This window comes from Grus americana, chromosome 1 (assembly GCF_028858705.1).
Source record: "Grus americana isolate bGruAme1 chromosome 1, bGruAme1.mat, whole genome shotgun sequence".
NCBI lineage: Eukaryota > Metazoa > Chordata > Aves > Gruiformes > Gruidae > Grus > Grus americana.
The window spans coordinates 10,429,160-10,448,745 of record NC_072852.1 but is presented as its reverse complement, the minus strand read 5'-3'; the positions used below and the strand labels follow the sequence as shown (position 1 = coordinate 10,448,745).

At 37.9% G+C, this 19,586-nt stretch overlaps 1 protein-coding gene across 1 annotated transcript in view; it reads right to left on the bottom strand.

The window, feature by feature from the left end:
* SEMA3E (semaphorin 3E) overlaps positions 1–19,586 on the bottom strand; it is a 147,496-nt gene that overhangs the window by 5,110 nt on the left and 122,800 nt on the right. Inside the window, exons 11-16 of the mRNA XM_054835466.1 lie at positions 15,336–15,558; positions 12,599–12,690; positions 11,348–11,389; positions 8,163–8,329; positions 2,297–2,364; positions 644–783 (exon numbers count right to left, since the gene is read on the bottom strand). Of these exons, the coding sequence (XP_054691441.1) occupies positions 644–783; positions 2,297–2,364; positions 8,163–8,329; positions 11,348–11,389; positions 12,599–12,690; positions 15,336–15,558 (732 nt within the window). The remainder of the gene's footprint in view (positions 1–643; positions 784–2,296; positions 2,365–8,162; positions 8,330–11,347; positions 11,390–12,598; positions 12,691–15,335; positions 15,559–19,586) is intronic.

Below are 19,586 nucleotides of genomic sequence, written 5' to 3'. Positions count from 1 at the left end.
CAGCTAGCTCCTGGGTAGATCTCTTTATTATAAATGTCCACATTTACTGTCAGATGAGTCCCACTCCAGAGATCTGCAGATGTCTATGGCCAAGCTGGTGTCTCGCTGCTAGGCTTTGGTGGTTTGGGGCTTTTCTCCCTATGTCCTTCCACATGCTAAGTGGGAATACCTACACTGATGTGGACCAGAGAGTTAATGAGGAATAAATATAACAACACTTATGAAACACTTTCATAATAGGGAAATATATGTAAAAGAAGCAGAGAATCCACCAACGCCCATTTTCAGAAGGTTCTGTAATGTAATGGGTGAGGCAGCAAGAATTAATAAATGTCACGCTAGACTAATACTGGGAGTAATATGTACACATTCCACCTCTGCAGTAACATACCAAGAGAAGTGGTGGATTCTCTTTTAGTTTGAGATCTTAAATCAAGTTTCACTATATTTTTAACATCTGGGTTCAAGATGCTGAATGCAAACACCAGATGAAATTCTCAGGTCTATTAATTCAAGAGAACAGATGAACATAATGATTTTCCCTTACACCCATGTACATTTCAACAACTGATGACAGGCCTTTCAGTGAAGATGTAATATTACTAACCACTGGCTCTTTTATTTAGGCTATAAGAATAATTACCTCTTCCTTCTTAGTTTCATGTGCTCGCTGGACAAACCAGATTACTTTTGCTTGTAAGGTCCGAGGGGTGCACTCCAGAAGGGTGCTGTTGTACTCTATTCCATAAACAAGTCGCTCCTCAGTCTTCTCCAGGACTTCACCTGGAAGGAAAAGAAATGTTTTAAAAATATGTGCTGCTGCGAATACTTGTTACATTCCATATTCGAGATATATTTACTTTTAAGAGTGAAGTTTAATTCAGATCAAACCAGATGACAGTGACTGAATAATAGTATCTGGGGAAGGTCTGACCTACTGAGTGAATTTTCCCATCATAGACTCTCACAGGATCTGGCCATAAGATAAACAGACCAAATTGTGCCATGATTCAGCTAAGATTTTACACAGAGAAACAGATCTCAGCCTTTCACACTGCTAATTACTTGGGCCTGGTTCTTATGAATAGTTCATCTATTTCATTTTCACTCAGTGAAACAGAAGGATTCAATACATGCTGAAATATAATGAATAATTAAATATTGTAGGGATAATAATGAGAGCACATAGCCTTTTGCATAATGAAACTCTTAAAAACTATCAATACCCTAACCAATATTATACATATCCATGTTATACACATGTATAAATGAATGTATAGTTTTGGCCCAAGGATGCTAATAAAAACAAGGTGAATGAAATTAATTAAAACTCGATTCTGCTTTTCCATCTAACAAAACACTTGGATAAGCTAGCATCTCTATGATGGAGGATATCAATTGCCTCATTAGTGAAATCATCTTATTCCATAGTAGTGAAAAATATTCTTGAGACCAATCAGTTTTATACCCTAAAAATACAGGCTTTGATATCATTGTTATTTCTCTGTTGTATTTCAAACTTGCTGTGTAATTAATATTTCATATTGCAATATAGTTTGCAAAAATCTACTATATCCTCCAATGAACTTCAATTTTAATGAAGCTTTCTCTGGTAAAATCTCTATCTCATATTTAATATCTAAAATATCTTTTCTCTGGCTATCTCTCTGAAATAACCTTTTATATTTAATTTTTTTTTTCTTCTATAAATGTATTAGGTGCTATCCTGCAAAATATTGAGGATGTCCAGGCAACTCTTTCTGTCCGTTTTGCCATTCCTGATACCAATGTTTGAAATCATCACTTTCCAAAGTTTAGACAACAGCATTGGACACAGTAATCTATCTTTTTTTAGAACAAGTGTTGATACTGATCATAAATACACATTTGTGTTCTTTCGTGTCATTGCCCATGGCTATGCTAGGGAGCTCCTTCAATTCCCATTTCTGGCTGAGCGTCCTGGCAGTATTTCATATTCATTTCAGGATGCAGCCCTGTTGTTTCCTATCCCTGCCCCATCTCACTTTCTGTTGGAAGTCCTTGAGATGCACTGGCCACGTCCCTGGTCTGAATGACAGGGCTGTGGGACTACACGAATGCATGGGTTGGACCCGACCTGCCATCGAAACAAAGACATCCTTAGACCTGGATGACAGGGGCTGATCCCCATGACTCTTATAGGAATATGTCAGAAAAAACCTCAGGTGAGATCATGGTCTGGCTTATACTCTTGGCAAAGTCTGTGCTCTCTGCTCCAGGCATTTGCTAGCAATTTGTAAACGTGTGAGTAGATTACCAATGAACTGCTGGCCAAAGCACTGCTGTGCTGCATTTCCGTGTCGAACATCTTGTCTGCGGAAACGTCTGGAGGGGAAAAAAAGGAATTGTTTGAGATAACATGTTTGGCTTACAGGTTGTTGGTTTTGTGCTAACGTGGCATTCATTAAAAACATAAGGAGAAAAATTTTGATTCCTAAAAATTTAACATTGTTGTGAGAAATATGCAATTATGCATTGATATTTTCTCCCTACTCAATCTATTGAGAATCACATGTCTGAAAAAAAGAAACCGAGTTGTCTGGGGAAGAGGCACAACTATGTGTCCAGTTTATACATAACTACACTGATGTTATAAATACTAAAACACGACCATCTCAACCAACTGCGCAACATTCAGTGCTAGGAAGAGTTGAAGGGACCTTTAGCCTGTCTTTGGGTTCTATCTCTCTGGAAGCCAAGGAAATTTTCCTTTTTTTAGTTTAGAACAGTTTGACTTGTATGTGAATGGTAGTTCTTTTATCCTTCACTCTCATGTTAGTTTTTTCACTTGGGAATCTCAAAGTGCAGAGCAAATACTTTATTTTATTACATCCGGGCAGTAGACAGTTGTTAAGCTCATTTTTCCCAGTAGGGAAACAGACACATTCATGATTTGCCCCTGACTAGAAAGTGAGCTAGTGGTAGAACTGTGGTCACAACCTGGGAGCCCTGGCTACGACCTGCAAATAATGCAATTGCTTGTGAGAGAAAAAAAAAAATGTTGTGAGTTTTGGGCTTAGGTTTTTTGTACACATTTACAGAAAAATAATGAAAACCATAATTGTACAGTACATTTGCAGAAGAATTGTGCTTTTATATGGCAATTTTTTTCTCTGGGTGTCCTGATAAATAAAATTAAGATTGCCTACTAAGGAAATGAAAGAGCCTATTGGGATGTCATATCTTGCCAGAGGTAGTATTTCCAACAACCTGGAATTTAGTTACTAATGAGACCTTTCCTATATTTGCATAAAGAGTAATTCTACACAGTATTACGAATGTCATACAGAATAGATTAACAAAAATATGCAATGCAGCAAATCTCACACAGCAGGTATGTGTACAGTATAAATCATGTATGATAGAAACAAGCAAAGCATAGCAGTTTTGTTATTCTTTGTATTTCTACTTAAATAATGCTTTTCTCCAGTCCTATGTGAACACAAAAAGCAGAATTTTTATTTGGTGTAAATTGAATTTACTGAAAATATGTAGATTTACACTATTTAACGATCTTGCCTGTGGATGTTACTCATCATGTTTCTAAACTGGCAGTAGACAGTGATTATTTTCTGAGTCCTGTCACCTGTATGGACTTCTGATCCAGTGGTGCTGGTGGACCGAGAGGACAGCTTTAACCTTTACTGATATTCACAGCAGAACCAGCGTTTTGACGTTGTTCTTTCAGGGGAATCTGCAAATTCAGTGGGGACCACATTGGGCCTTTTAGGCAGAAACACTAAAAATACGTGCATATTATTAAACAAAAACTGAGATTCTGAGATAGCAACAGGGCTTTATCATGCCCTGGGAGTTCTCATAGTAATGTATAGATGTTGCAGCCGTGCTTACTGATAACTCTGCAAAGTGTCAGTGCTGAATAATGCTGCCACCAGCTTTGCATAGCTGTGTATACAGATTATTCAGAAGAGACATTCTCTTGCACGGATATACATAAGTACTATAGACATTAGCCTTGAAAAATCAAACCAGAAAACCCTGCTGGTGTGAAGCCCAGCAGCCCTACCTAGCAGGAACAGGACAGTTAGCAAGCATGTGCTATTTACTCTTCAGTCCCTGAAGATCATTGAAGAGCTAAAAAATCCTGTAAGATAGGATGTTTCTCCAGTTGTTAGAACCATTCAGGAAAGAGAAACCTTTGATGGATTTTTACTTCTGTGAGTGTGAAGACTGGGGAAGATACATTTATTAGTGCCTTCACTTGCTACCTTTTTGAAGAGAAGGAAAAAATGGGGAGAGGTGCTGAAAGAGATGGAGATGCTGGGAAATAAACTTATTTCATAAATACTGACATAAGCCTGGTATTTGTTATTTTTTCTTAGTAATCATTTCATTCAAAATTCCATGAATAATAGAGTACCAGACAATTCCTGAGATAAACTACTATACGGAACAATTTTCAGTGACTAGCAAATGTACTGGATATATGGAAGTGGCTTTTGCAATTTATAACTTCATGAATTTAGATTTCAGTCTGCAACTCTGTGCTTTCAGGAACTTAGTAAAAATGATCTGCAAGAAAGCAACAGAGTCATCATCATCATCACCATCATCTTCATGTTTCTTTATTATTTCCCAGGGATAGACGAAGCAAAGTTGAAACGGTTCAGGGAGAAAAGGCATCGTTGCGGTTTGCTAAGTAAATCAGTAGACTGAAATCGAGGTTGCCGAACTAAATGTTGTAACAGCGTGACACTTGGGTTAGCACTGGGATTCAGTGGCAAGGCGAAGGCAGCCGCTTACACGCCCCCCACCAGGGTGTTTGCTGGTGCAGAGAGAGGCCAGAGAGGGAGAGGAGGCAGGAAGGCTACTGTCAGCTTCTTAAAATTAGCCAGGGAATCACAGGAATCACAGCCCTACCCAAGCTGAAAGATATTTTAAAATTACTTCAGCACTTTTTCAGCCTGGACGGTGAGCTGGCACAGCAAAGAATCTCAATTTAGTGCTTGTTTAGACATAAATGGAACCTGCCTAAATCAGATTGCGGAGGTAATAGTGAACTAAAGCATTTTTTTAAGTCCTGGACGTCTCTGCTTTCTCAAGCACACTTCACGGAAGTTGAATGCAATATAATTTCCTTCTGGCATCTTAAGTATTTGCAGTATGTAGGAGCTGTACACCTGTAACTACCGTGACATTGTGGTGGGCTGCACTGTCAGCATCAAGATATGAGATTTTGGGCACAGTTTTTATTTGTCCTCAATTAAATCCTATATCTGATTAATTATCCAGGCTATGCATTTACAAGTAATTATATTATAGGCTCTCACAGTTCAACAAATTAGTGCCGGCTGTCAACCAGAGGGTTTTTTTATTTATGCTGCAGTTCTCTCTATCTATCTCCTGTACATGTCTTAGTTTACAGTTTTTCTATTTCATGTTTCTCTAAACACTTGTCATACATTGGAGACATTAGGATCTAAAGCAGAGAGCATTTGAATCAAAGTGGGGAGGACACATTGTGCATCCCTGCTTCGGTTCAACTCTGCACCAGTAGGCCTGGAATTGAAAAGAGCACTCGGAGCAGTGCTGACTGCACTAGCAGGGCTGCTCTGACAAGTCAAAAGCCCACCTAAATGTACTATCTGAGGGCCACATTTGAGCAGATAGTGGTGGTACTAAAGGCAGCTCAAGTGTCCTCTAATGTAAGGCACAGCTCCACAAGTCCTGATGAAGTGAGGGCTGCCAGCAACAGGGGGGGAACAAGTGCTCTCCAATGCCCCTTCTAATCACGTTGCTTGTACTACCCTGTACAGCTTGAGCAGAAACCTGGAGTCCTGAGACAAGGTCAAATCAAGACCTGTATGCTCTGGCATGTAGTGTTAATTGTACGTGGAGCCCTGAGCAGCCATGTCAGGGTTATTGGCTGCTCAGGGTCAGTTGGTATCAGAAAACTCCGTGTTGTCTACCGACACCTGCCTTTTCCACCAGTGCTCTCCACCTGGTACCCAGCAGGAGGCAACTTAAAACAACTTCTATACACACGTCCTGAGTAGCTCTCCCTGCCTCTTCATGTACCACACAGTTAGTGTAAGCTCGTAAGTTTAAAATGCTCTGAGCTTCAGCTATGAGCTAAAGTGAACAAAGGAAATGCCATCCATCCCTCTCAACATTATTAGTTCTTGCTGGCTGTTCCCCAAACTCTTAAAGTAAAACAAGTTTTGCAGACTTCAAGAACATTCAATGGAGTGCAAATCCCTTCTCCACTGCTGCAGTGCTTATCTTAAGAGAAGGAGGCTGATAACAGCAGTATTTTCTTCTTTTAGAGACTGACCTGCTGAATGTTGGGGAGGTAAGGCACAGGAAGGTGCCTGGGGTGCTGCCCATATCACTCAACCCTGGATAAACACGTGTGTCAGGGGACTTAAGGGCTGCTACTCTGGAAATTGTCTTAGGTGAGAAATATGCTAAAAATGTACAACAGAGTTCAGGACCAAGTGAGTTTCTCTTATCTTTTCTTAGACAATAAGTAGCCTGCAGAACAACGTAAATGCTGATACAGTCCTAGCCGGCTGCTGGGAAATTTTTTAAACCTCCCCCCCCCGCCCCCCTTCCCCAAATGACTTTTACATCATTAGATAAGTAACCCATATGCTTTATAATTATGGTAATCCAATTTCTACTTAGACTGTAGGAAATTAATCTCCCTGACCCACTATATAGCTGCTCATCTTTCTTAATCTGAGGCCTGAAAATTTTAGCCAGACTCTTCTCACATTGTGCAGACAACCAGAGCCCTCTTCCTCCCTTAGGTCTGCTTGCAAGAGGCATGAGGAGACTATGCAATCCTGCTTGTAAAAGTGGTGTAGGTTTAACCTATGCCTCAGTGTAATAAGTCTAAGAGATTCTTAATTGCTGAGTCATTGGCTATATTTCTTATTTTATATTTTAATGTGCCCTACCCAAAAAGTTGGGTTATCCGATACTTTCTCTGTTTATTATCTTCTAGAAAAATCCAGAGAAATGTCCGTTGTGCCTGACTCTAGTCAACAGTGCATTTGTTTGAGTGCATCTGCGTTCATGGAAAGATAAGGTGTACAGGACAAGAAACAAACAAACAAACAAAACCAAAAAAACCCCAACAAACCCTTCCTGTGTTTCCTTAAGAAACAATAATCAATTTGGGATAGAGTGACTTGGTTTTGACTGGACTTGGTTTTGACTGAACCTTCTCCACTGTTTTTTAAAACTGTCTCCAGAAGTTACTCAATTAATTCTAATCCTTGCAGTCCATGTAGATCTAATATATACAAGAATATATTTGCAGAAACAGTAATTGTAAAAAAGCCACAGAAAGGATTTGAATTATAAATTAAAAAGTTTTGCTGACTAAGGCTAGAAATTACTCTCTCTAGTGGCAAAGTTAACTCAAAATCTTGTGAAAAGGTCTGAATTAAAATATGCATGTTCTACATGCTTGATCAAGTATCTGTGTAGCTGAATTTGAGGACGTGGGTTTGAGAGGGAAGGGAACAGGACAGGTATATGGGAAATTACTGCACAGAAGAGTGAAGGCTAAGAAATATGAATATGTGAATGGTGACAGAGAGAAGTCTCCCTAAGGGAAAAATTAAAGAACCCAAATTAGGGTCATGCTTTGAACTGGCCTGTAGAGTAACTTGTCTTTATAAATTCACTGGAGAAAGCCTAAGCCTAACCTTAGCTTTTGGAGAAACTCTGGTTTCATTTTGGCTGGTGAAGGTATTTAACCACTAACACAGATTCTTCTTTCCTTTTTTTTTTTTTTTTAAGTTTTATTATATATGTTATTGCAGTGTGATATATTCGCTGTATAATACTACCAAAATAGGTCTTTGATGTTACAAACCATCTTGCACACCATAAAATGTATAAGGAAACTGAGGTTTGTTTAAAACTTACTACTTAAATATTCCTGGTACTGCAGTCTATGCCATCCTGTTAATTTGGGTCCTTTGCAATCCCTTATGTTTGCGCTAATAAATTAGCAGCTAACATATCTTCTTACTACTCAGTTATTTTTATGAAGGGGAAGATATGAAGTACTTTGTGTTGCAGTAGGAACTCTGTAGGAGTAGCTATTTTGCAAAAAAAAGGATATCACAAAAAGCAGCAGGTCTCACCTCTTTGCCTGCATTCCTGTGGGATAGTATCGGGAGCAGGAGATCCCATCCCAAGCGCAGTACGGATCTCGAGCGAGGCAGCAGTCCGCACAAGCAGTGCCATACATGTCACACTGGTGGAACTTCACTTGCACTATGACTGACTCAGATCCAACGTAGAGCTGTTGCTGGAAAAAAATACACGATGTACAATTAAATTCCTAGAACTTCCACTAAAATTTCTGTTACCAATGGAGTTATTAAAAAATGTTAGCTTTAGCATTGCTTGCCAGTTGCGCATCCAGCCTGTGCCCTGAGGGAGGCAGAGTTACTCTGTAGGAAAATATCTGATTACAGACTAAACTCTCCTGCATGAGGACAGAGGATAGAAAGAAGATAAACCGAACGAGTTTATTTTGGCATTTCCTCACTTCTGAAGTGTAAGCTTTGTAAGCTCTGCATTTGAATAAGCAGGGTTTTAAGTTTCTTCTTCTTCCTCGAGATATTTTCCAATGCCTCTCTCTTTACACTTCCCTTCACCTAACTTATCTACAAAAAAAAAAAAAAAAGAAAAAAACCCCAAACCAAAAAAAACAAAAAACTTGATATGAAAGACTTTAAACAAAGAAGTTCAAATTTGCAAAAGTTATAAGCAACCTCTGTCTTAAAATGGGAGTTATCAAGTAAATTTAGCTCTTGATGTGGCTACTTACAATATGGTCACATATACACACGCACAGTAATATTATGATTTGTATTATCCTTCAATGCATAGGAGATAGTTTATTTTTCCTGGTACTGGGCGGTCTTTCCTTACAAACTAAATGGTCAAAATCTACTTCTTTAATATTTATTTGCAGGGATTTGGGTTTTTTTCACCATTAGTGTTAAGACTGTTTGAATCTTCTGAGTTCACATAAATGTCCTTTTCAAATCAAGATGGCCAGTCTGATTCATAAGTTGCTGACATAATAAATTCAGGAGAGAATAGATTGAATTTACAAGGATTTCAGAAAAAATCTTATTGCTGGTGAATGTAAATGGAGTGAACATAGAAATATGCAGTATGCACTGCAACAGGAACTGCTTATGCACTGTTCACTTCCATGGTTTTGCCAGTCAGAAAAAGGATTCCTAATGAAGACTTAAGCTGTGCTTATCCTAATGGCCAAACTTAGTCTGTAATTCCCACTCTTAGACCAAGCTTTCAAAATTTTATATTTTAAAATTCTTAAATCTGGAAAGTGCTGGCAGCTTATTTAGTCTGGCTTGCCTATCGCAAAACATGAAATTTAAAACTAGGAGAAGCTGGTAACAGTAATGCTTGAAGACTTTTTCATCTGAGGCAAACCAGATAATAGTAGCAGGAACTCAATCTGCCAACTGGAATAAAAAAGAAACCTAGGATCCTTGTTTGAGGGGAATTCTTTCTTGTCTGCACAGGCTGCAGTGTGATTGTCCCAGAAGACATGAACAACAGTCAATGAGACATACAAGATGGGATTTTCTCTTTCATCTTTTAGCAGGGGTAAAGACTACTCTAAGTCTTGGTTCATCAGAGGAGGGCAAAAAGCATCTGATATCTAGCAAACTGAACATCAAAGAAGAACATTCCTTCCCAGCCTTTGCAGATAACTAGCTCAGCCCTGAAACATGACATTTTATTGTACTGATGACTTAGTGAAGACTGGTTAGTGTTATACGGATACCGAAACTAAGCTAGCAAGAAGGTCTCCACAGGCTCACAACTCCAAGGTCAAAAGAGACTAGCCAAAATGCTTGAGCAGAGAAGCTATGTAACTTTTTTCACATAAACTCAACTAAGGTATACTTCTGCTTTTTAAAGATAAAATGACTTGGTGCGAACCCTGTCCCTAACATGTATTGCAACATTTAATTGTCCTCAGTACCAGAAAACTGCATCGTATTTCAAGATTAAGTTTATCTTCATTCAGCAAGCTGAACTTGGCTATTTAATCTTGATATTGCTTTGCTATCAATGTTTAAGGACCTCTATACACATAAACTAGGAAGTCACTTTTTTGGGTAAAAAGTTATATCTGGGCATCCTGTTGTCTCTCAGTCTTTTCTTTGATATCTTGAAAAAGTTAAGCTCTGTTTATGTCTCACAAGAATGCTCATTCCTCAACCGCTAGATTGCTTTTGCAGTTTTTTTTGCAGGAGGAAGACTACTTCACTTTTATACCGTATCTCTTTTTTTACTCTTCCAAAACAATCCTTTTACCATGACATTTCACTGAGAGCTAGAGGTAAGGCAAATGCCTGAAATGACACTGAAGTCTTTCTTTAAATAATCACTTGGGCGCAGTGTTAGACAATCTAGAACTGCTTTTCACATGGAAAAAAAAATTAGATCGATCCAGGAAATAATTCAGAATACTTATACCTAAGATCCTCCTCTGAATCACCATCAAAGGGGTTTGTCTTTCTACATTACTTACAGAAAAAATGCAGATTGACTGGACACCTAGACTAAAATGATCTTTTGGGGCACACTCACACCGCCTAGTAGTGCAACTTTCATTCTCTGTTACTCGTGTTTCACTATGTTTATGTGAACTTACATTGCATTAGATGTCTAAGATCTGTTAAGATATGACTGTCATAGGATGTTTATAATGGCTCCATCCTGAGATGATATGATGACATGGTATGGAAATCTATGATATGGTACAGATGAGAAGCTACCTACAAGAGTAATAAACTGGGTGTTTATATTAGCAGAAACTAGCAGAAACTCAAAAGGGAGTCAGATCCCAACAGCCCTGCCTTTCATGGGCAACTGAATACGTGGGAGAGCCAGCAAGGCTCTTCTTGCACTGATATCCCCATGGGGCTGACGTCTGTCTGCGTTTATCAGCGAGGAACTTTTCTGTGAGTTGCCATATCCACCAAGCTAATCCCTACTGTGATTACTATGCCAGTAACTCATGAAACAGATTGGGTTTTACTTGCTTTGATATGAATGATAGTGTGAACTAAGGAGATTTACCATTAGAATTGAAGAACATAAATGCTTCATAAAGGAACAGAGCATATAACCATAAGTTTATATTACAGATCTCATTATAGATTATGTACATACATCTGTCTATCTATCTATGTATCTATTTATCTCTATATAGTTTATAGCTTTGTTATATTTGAGTCATAATTTTCACATTTCAAACTTGTCAAATACTTACTCTTTTTGAAGAGATTTCCATAGAAATAATAGGAATGGGCACCTAGAAAATAGTAAATATTTCCTTGCTTAGAAAAAAGAATATCTTTTTGCTATGACAATAAATTAGGTAAAATAGTGTTGATGTTTACTTATTATATTCAGCTTTGCTAAATACTTTGACTTTCTTTAAGTTCTGATGCTACAGAAAGACGTGAGGAAATTGTGACTTTCAGAAGTATTGCTTTGAAAGAGTTTATTTAAAAACAACCAGCCAACACTTAATTCAGGATTATGGGAGCCACAGGAACACTACAATTTCCCTGTCAAACATGACATAAGCTCTTGCCACCACTGAATCTCTCTTGTCCTACTTGAGAGTGATAAGTGGAGTGTTCTTTATAACAAAACATTCATTGAAGATAAGATAAAAATAGCAGAAATTCCTTCTTTTACCATTGTCCTCTCTGCCCTCTGCTCAGATTTCCTGGAGCAATGGCAAAACATAGCCCCTAACAGGTCTATTGAAAACCAGCTTTATTAAGAGGGGCAATTTCTGTGATTTTTCCCCCTCCAGGCAACAAGTCAGTAGTTACATTGCTTAAATGCAGGTACCAGATTTAAATATCTAAGTTTGGTTGTTAGATTTTCCCTATGGTTGCAAGTAGGTTAGCCTCCCACTTTGTGTGGCTAACATGACATGATGTGAATACTCACCAAGAGAATTTCATTATATTAGCTTTGCCACATACCAAATCCTGAGCTTTAGTCATTGGTTAAACAGAATGGAGTTTTGCCTGACTAGGACTCAGGTTTGCCCACTGTAAAGACAGATTAACTGATTCACTCTTTCTGAGGAATGTTTGGTTGTTTTTTTTTTTTTTTATCTGGACCTCATTGAAGCTGCCAAGATTGTAGCAGGCATGTTTTTTGTGCATGTAGTTATGCTCTTTTAAAAACTTAATTGGATATGAGGGACAATTAAATAAAAAGCGATAAGTTTCTGATTAAAAGTCACACTACAACCTCCAAGCATGTAAACAGAGAGACAGTAGTCCTGGTTTGCTGCAATACGCTTCGGTACTTGGGCTATAACTCCACCTCAGAAAAACTTCAGTTGAAAATGAAGATTTCCTACCATAAAATAACTAGACCATTAAAAAGTTCTGGCACACAACTATTATATATTTGACTATTCTCAGATTTTTTAGACATTTTAATTCTGCAGAAAATTCAAGACTTGCATATGTGCTTCATATACAGCACAGTTCACCTTGAACACTTGCAGCTCTTCAAGAATCACTTCTTCCATTGATTCTGTCTCTTGATTGTAAATTGTAATGACTTTCAGCACAATTCCATTATCTGGGAATAAATTTAAAAAGAAAAAAAAACCAAACAATATTAAAGATTGTAATTGGTGGAAACATTTATATGGCCTTCAAATACATTTAATGACTTCTTCAAACTGATAATGGATAGGAATTTATAAATATGTACAGGTAATTGCTTACTCTTAGAAAATAAACACATATGACAATTTGTCCCTAGCAAATAAGAGTCAACTGAGACTTCCCTAAGCTATATGACTAATTGACTTGCATTTTTCAAACTCTGGGTCATAACCCCTTGGTGAGCTGCAAAAGGATCAAAGAATGTGACCATATTTCAGAAAAAGAAATGAGACTAGGCAGGAGCTGAGTCCATCAAGGCAAGGGAGTATAAAGTAGCTTTAATTATAGGATCTGAGTGTTTACACTAGTTAGGAAACTACTAACTATCCTTAATTGCTGGCAGCAGCTCCGTTCCTCCAGGCAAGAGTACAAAAACATTTAGGGGTTCATTGTTCACAGTTCTCACCCTCCTTTAAGGAAACACAGAGATGCTGTTGAGCTGAAGGTGTTAATCAAAGGAAGATTAACCAAAAAAAAGCTTCACATTCAAAAAGGCTAAGCTGGGTTGGAGTTTAGATTTACCAGCCTCTCTGTCACTACAACTCTTGCAGGAAATTAAACCACATGAATAGCATCTGGTCTTCCACCACTTCAGCTTTGTCTTTCTGACTATTATTAGAATAGTCTTATTTTCCTTAATCTGAAAATCTGTCACCAACAATGGCAAATAGCACTTCCTTTCTTCTGTTACTTTCAGTCACCTTTGATTTACAGGGGAAATATTAAGCAGAAAAAATGTTCAGCAAAACATCAAAGGGGCAAACATAAAGAGGAACCATTAAACTGGGGTCATACACCACTTCTCAAAGAGAATATGTAATCAAAGGCATCCATTTTGTGATGGAACAGTAAAAATAAATTGCATTCTGAGCTCTGATTTTCATAAGTAAGTCCATCTTCGAATCCTGCTGACAGACACGTGAAAGTTAGCCCTGATGTTCAGACTTTGTATTTGATGAACCTGTCTAACCTGCACTGCTACCCTAAGGAAACTTCTGCTCGGCTGTAAGGCCCTGTTTACTGATGTTACACAGCAGGTGTTGGACTCGGATAAAAAAAAAAGATTAACCCTTTCTAACATTATATTGTCAAGAGAAGCAGTGAGTTTTTTGATAGGAGCTTTGCAGAGCAGAGATTTCAGTGTTTGTTTTAAAGCTTTTGAAGCCCAAATTCCTATGCTGGAATTTCTTGTCACCTGAGATCAGACATCTTGAGAAGACTAAGCAGCTGTTGGGTGTCTGTCCAGCACAGCTCTAAAGCACACACTTAAGTCCCCTTGGATTCAGCTTTGCTGACTTCTGTACAACAGGATTTGATATGATATCTCAATCACAAACGCAACTGGAAAATATGAAAAATCTAGGCACCATTATAAAATCAGCTGTACAGAAATAAGTGACACATGACACGATGTTTTATAGACCACACAAAGTCTAATACTGAGACTACACTAAGGCCATTTAAAAGCTTAGAAAACAGCACTAATATAAATAAGCCTTTGCTCTTCTACAAATATGCTGCTTTTGAATGTTCTCAACACTGAAATGTGTTTATCAGAGGAATTTCATTAGTAAAAAATAATTCTCTGTAACTGCTTTCCTAGACAAAAAGGTCAAAATGATTTGTTATACCATTCCTGTTGTTAAATTGATAAAATGTGGATTTTATGAATCCTTGGATTTTTTCCAGACAGATTAGATGTGACTAAAGTCTTGTCTAGTGCCAGGTTTCCTCTTATTTTGTTAAATTTTCTTATTTTTCAAATACCATTAGAATGTAGATTTTTTCGCTGGTTGCTTAGAGTTAGGGCAGATCTATGATATATTTTACCTTAATCATATTTGTTTGGTAAATGTTTAAAAATCCTCTTTAAAGCAGCTCTCTGTATCTTATGAAAATGGCACAAAAGGAAGACAAGAAAACTTGGCAGTAAACTTCTAATAGTTTCTTTTTAAGAAACTTGGGTATTTCCTCCTTCCTTGACCTGTATTGTAACCCAAGTCTCGAAGCTGGTAGTTTCTTTCTAATGGTATCAGCTAGACTTGTGGTCTCCAGAATTGGGGAAAATAAGCTGTGGAATAAAGCCAATAATTTGAACTGGTATTTTTTAAAATCATAATAGCTTTGTTTCTCTCAGGTCTCTAGGTCTCAGCTTAGAACTATGCACAGATACATGATTGTGTTCTGAAGCTTTAAAAATAAGGCCAGTAGTTCAGGAAATTGATTTAAGGTTCTTGTTTGGAAAGACACACACACATACAAAAAAAAAAAAACAACGCGCTATACTTAAGTTTCTCTTCCTAGTCTTTACATAATTCCCTAACATTATTATTATTTTTTTTTCATAATGTTATCAGCACAGTGAAGCACATGTCTAGAATGACTAACCTCAATAAGTTGAAGACTGGCACAGTCATCCAAAGAATGATTGTTAAAAAGGAATGTTGTATTAACTTTTTATTTTTGGACTATATACAACTTAATTTCATTCATCCTGGAGGTAAAAAAAACCCAACCCTATTAAATCAATTGTCTTCCTTGCTCTCTTTAATTTACCTGTGCCAATGAACAAGACATCATATTGCCCGTCTTCGGCTTCCACTCTGTCCACTGCTATTTGTTTAAGATTGTACTTTCCGTCTGTTTTAACTAGTATTGGTCTTTTGTGAACAGGCTTGATGGGCTGATACATCAGTGGATGACTCCTGGCAAAATGGACAGCTTCATCAGGATAGTCTTTGGTGGTAGTGTACAGACCACCATTCACCTTGCTGGCACACTGCAAAAACATAAAACATAGATTGTCCTGAAGGCTTGCCAAATGAATTGTCAGAGACAGATCTTGTTTTCATAGGTAATGACAAGTTTATAGAAAACCTGGCATAAAAACAGGCACAGAAGACCATAGTAGGAATTGGGACAGTGAACTCTATGCTTTATGCATGTGTGGATTATTTATCATGAGAAACCAAGAAAAGGAATGCGGAACAGAGCCTTGGTGTTGTCATGTGTAGAAATAGGGAGCTCTGTCTGGCATATTAGCAGCAGAATAAATAGCGACACTTTTAGATTGTGACCAAAAAACATAATGCTCATGTCTTCCCCAAATTCATATTGAAGATGCAACCAAAAGGGCCATTGACAGAGTTAGGAGAAAGGGACTTCCTACCCCAGTAGAGAGATGGCCATGTAAAGTCAGCAGAATGTTAATGCTTGAAATCAGTCTCTAGTCTAATTACTTTTGATTGCAAAATGCATTACCATAAGAAACAAAGCACACTTAAAAATGATGCCAGCAGCAACAGTAATTCTTGATCTCAGGCATTCTAACAGTATTACATTTGATTCTAATTCCTAACTCACTATGACAGTATTATATATCACAGTTTAGCTTGAAATACCAATGTTTGCATTGATCAATCTACTGTTTTGCAAAGCAAATAGACTTTAAGTCAATGATTGATTGAAAGAGGCTTACTCCTTTGGTCAAATGTGCAATTAGGGATAATTTAATGCATTAAACAGAGAAGTTAATTTTAGGATGCTTTGTGAAGGATATAGTGTTCTCTAACTGAATGTAGATTCTACATTTCCAATTTGCTTCATGATGTCTAATTGAAACCACTTATGATCAAGCTGGAAATATCTCAGTAACTGTTTACTTTCTCCAAATATTCATAAGACAGTGTGGTTTTAAGAAGCATTTCAAGCAAAGCCACAGTAGCAGCCTTTCCCTATTTAAACTGGATTTTTCAATCAGTAAAATGAAATCAAATACTCTATATTTACTGGAATTGGTAATTTTAAACTCGTGGTCAATGGTAATGACAATAACAAACTCCTGCACTTGTCAAGTGGGGCAATGTTTGTTTCCACTTTTTGGGCTTAGCTACAGGAAAGTATTTGTTCAGTGTTGACTTTAAAGTAATTGTCTAATCAACCTAGTGATGGAATTTCACTGGCTGTTTGCAATAAAGATACAGAGCTGGAGCATGAAGACAGGCTAAGCCTCTGCTTTCCATGCGCTGCACAGCATATCAAGTGAATAGGCATTCCCAGGTTCCCTTTGCAAAGTTCTAGCCCTGGAGAGATTTAATAAAAATAATCCTTCACAGGCTTTTCATTTTTAATTACATTAAAACAAGTAGTCTAGAAAGGAAACAGTACAGCCAGCTGTCTCTGAAGTCTATCAACACCATTTTTGAGGTAACTGATGTCGTTCCCAGAAGCATCACAGTCTAAATGCACTGGAAGAATCAGCAGAGCAGGAGCAGAGGGTATGGCAGAAGCAGTCCTTCAATCAGGCTTCAGAGAGCAGCAGACTGCAGAGTCTGTCAGAACCTGTGCGACTCTTAACAGTGGTTTTCTGTTTATTTAGCTTTAAGCTCTACTCTCATTCCTGTAGACTCCATCTTTACCCATTCCATATCTAAGATCAAAGTGTGCTGACTCTCAGAGATGCCTAATAGTAGGTTATTTCTGGCCTCTTGTCACTGTCACTCCTGTAGTGGGAAAGGTAGTGGGACTCAGCTTGCCAATATGCTGACCTTTTCTTTGGAGTGTGAAACCTAACACTGTGGGCTACAGCCCGAAACATACTTTCTCTTCATGCTATAGGAAAAGCGTTGAAACGACCTCTCAACTGTGTCCTAAATGAGCAGCCAAAAATGAATCAATTAATCCTCTCTTAGCTGGCAGAGCCAGCTACTTCAGCCTCTGACGTGCTCTGCAACATATAGAGACAAACATGATTAAATCAATTAACACCCAGGAAAGACCTGGTTCCTCAACTAATCTGTTCCATCACATTGGGAAAATTACTTGTGCTCTTTTATATCTGTTTCAGCCCCCATGCCTTGCCTGTTGGGGAGGCTACAATCCAGTCTGACCCAAACGTGGCCATTCAGAGCCAAGGGAGAGAAGCATTGAAAGCGAGTGGAACTTAGGGCAACCTTTCTGTAAACCATCGTCAGCTTTGCTGAAGTGCTGGCTCGATGTTCTCTCCTTCCTACCAAAACAAACACCATTTAATTTTCAGTGCTAGGTGATCAATGTAATGACTGTAGTCATTAATATAGAATTCCTGTCTGTGTTTAATATTAGTCCAAGCAATGTATATGAGGTGTTCTGGGAAAAAAAAAAAATGAATTCCACTTAAAAAACTTGGACCATATAATCTTTGTAAAATATACAGCCATTCTGCAATCCATGCATGGTACTGTCTCATTGTTTGTTAGAACTGCAAAAACTGTACATTTGTTATGCAAAATTTCAAATAGGAAACCAATAATTCTTTTGCATTCAACCATTTCACTCAAAATGTGATAATTTACTATCTGATTTTCTATCCTGATTCAATACCAATGACTGATCTACATCAAACAAACAAAAACCCATTTGGTTTTGATGTTAGCACTGCTACAATGATAGCCTATTGGCCAAGATGGTCAAATCTTATTCATGTTTAAATCCCAGTTAATCTCTTTTTTGGAGCATTCACTTCTGTATTTTGACTTACGTCTCTAACCCCATGAGAAGCAGCGGAAAATTTAAAATGAGAGAGAACATGCACTTGAAATCATACTACAGGGAGAGAGGTTGTACTGGCATGGACTAGATAAGCTAATAGGTCTTTTCACCTCTCATTCCTGCGATTCAGTGATAAATGAATAGTATGCAATGTTTATTTCTGCAAATGATTGCTTTTAGAATAAAAGAGAATATTGATTCAGTTAGCAAAGGAAAAAAACAACACCGAAAGTAATGTTACAGCAACTGTTTATTCCATCGTTAGGCTCGAGAGAGCAATGCCCTAGCCTGAGAGAAGAGAAAGAGGTGAAGTGGGAAAATCCCGGGGGTGGGGGTTAACTACACAGCTATTAGAAATGTCTTTGCATCTCACAGAGTCAAAAATCTGCACAATGCTGACATGATAAGGGGTAGACCTTCAGCGAGTAAACAAAAGCAGCTTTGCAACAGATGACAGTTGCCATGGGTGGGAAAGACATTGTATTCTCAAAAACTACGTGGTGAAGAAGAAATCCTGGATGTGACGCTTCGCTGGGTTAGCCTGGCATTGCCTGCTATGGGGCTCCTCCTGACTTGCAGCAGGAAGGGGAAGGTGAGGGCAACCCTGGTTGTGCTCCTTCTGTGAGAAATTAATTACCTGTCTCTAAGTAATGAGTTTGTGATTTCCTCCAGAATTTCTATTTGCCAAATGAAAAATCTAAGTGCCAGGCAGGAACAACTCTTTACATGGCAGCACCTGTATAGTTGCTGAGTATGCTACAATAGTTGCCAGATTAATTGCATTTTCAAAATAGGTTTTGTTTATTTTCTTCACTTAATGTTCATTGGGGAAAAAAAAAAAAAGTGGTTTGTAGAGAAACTTGTGTGAAAATTAACAAAAAGCATGAGCAATCTTGCTGAGTTTGGTTCTTTGCAACATTGTTTTAATATTTCCATATTCTTTATAAAGGGTACAGAACAAGAATGTTAATAAGCTCAAAAACTTGATTTGAGGGTAATAAAATCTCACTCTATGATGTCTGAAAGCACACCAATTAATTGTGAGGATGCTAGACGATTGCTTCTAGAAAGAACCGGTCTTGGGAGGACATCAGGTGATGGGGGATTTACTCCTTATCTACAAGTGTATTTTTTCCGATTAGTTACTTTTGTTAAAATCTGTGTCTCATTTCTAACCTGTGCACTAATCCACATTATAGAAATATTGAAATTTGATCCTTTTTGAAAAAGAAATAAAAAAAAAAGAACCAGAACCCCCTGATCTTGAAATAGTGGATC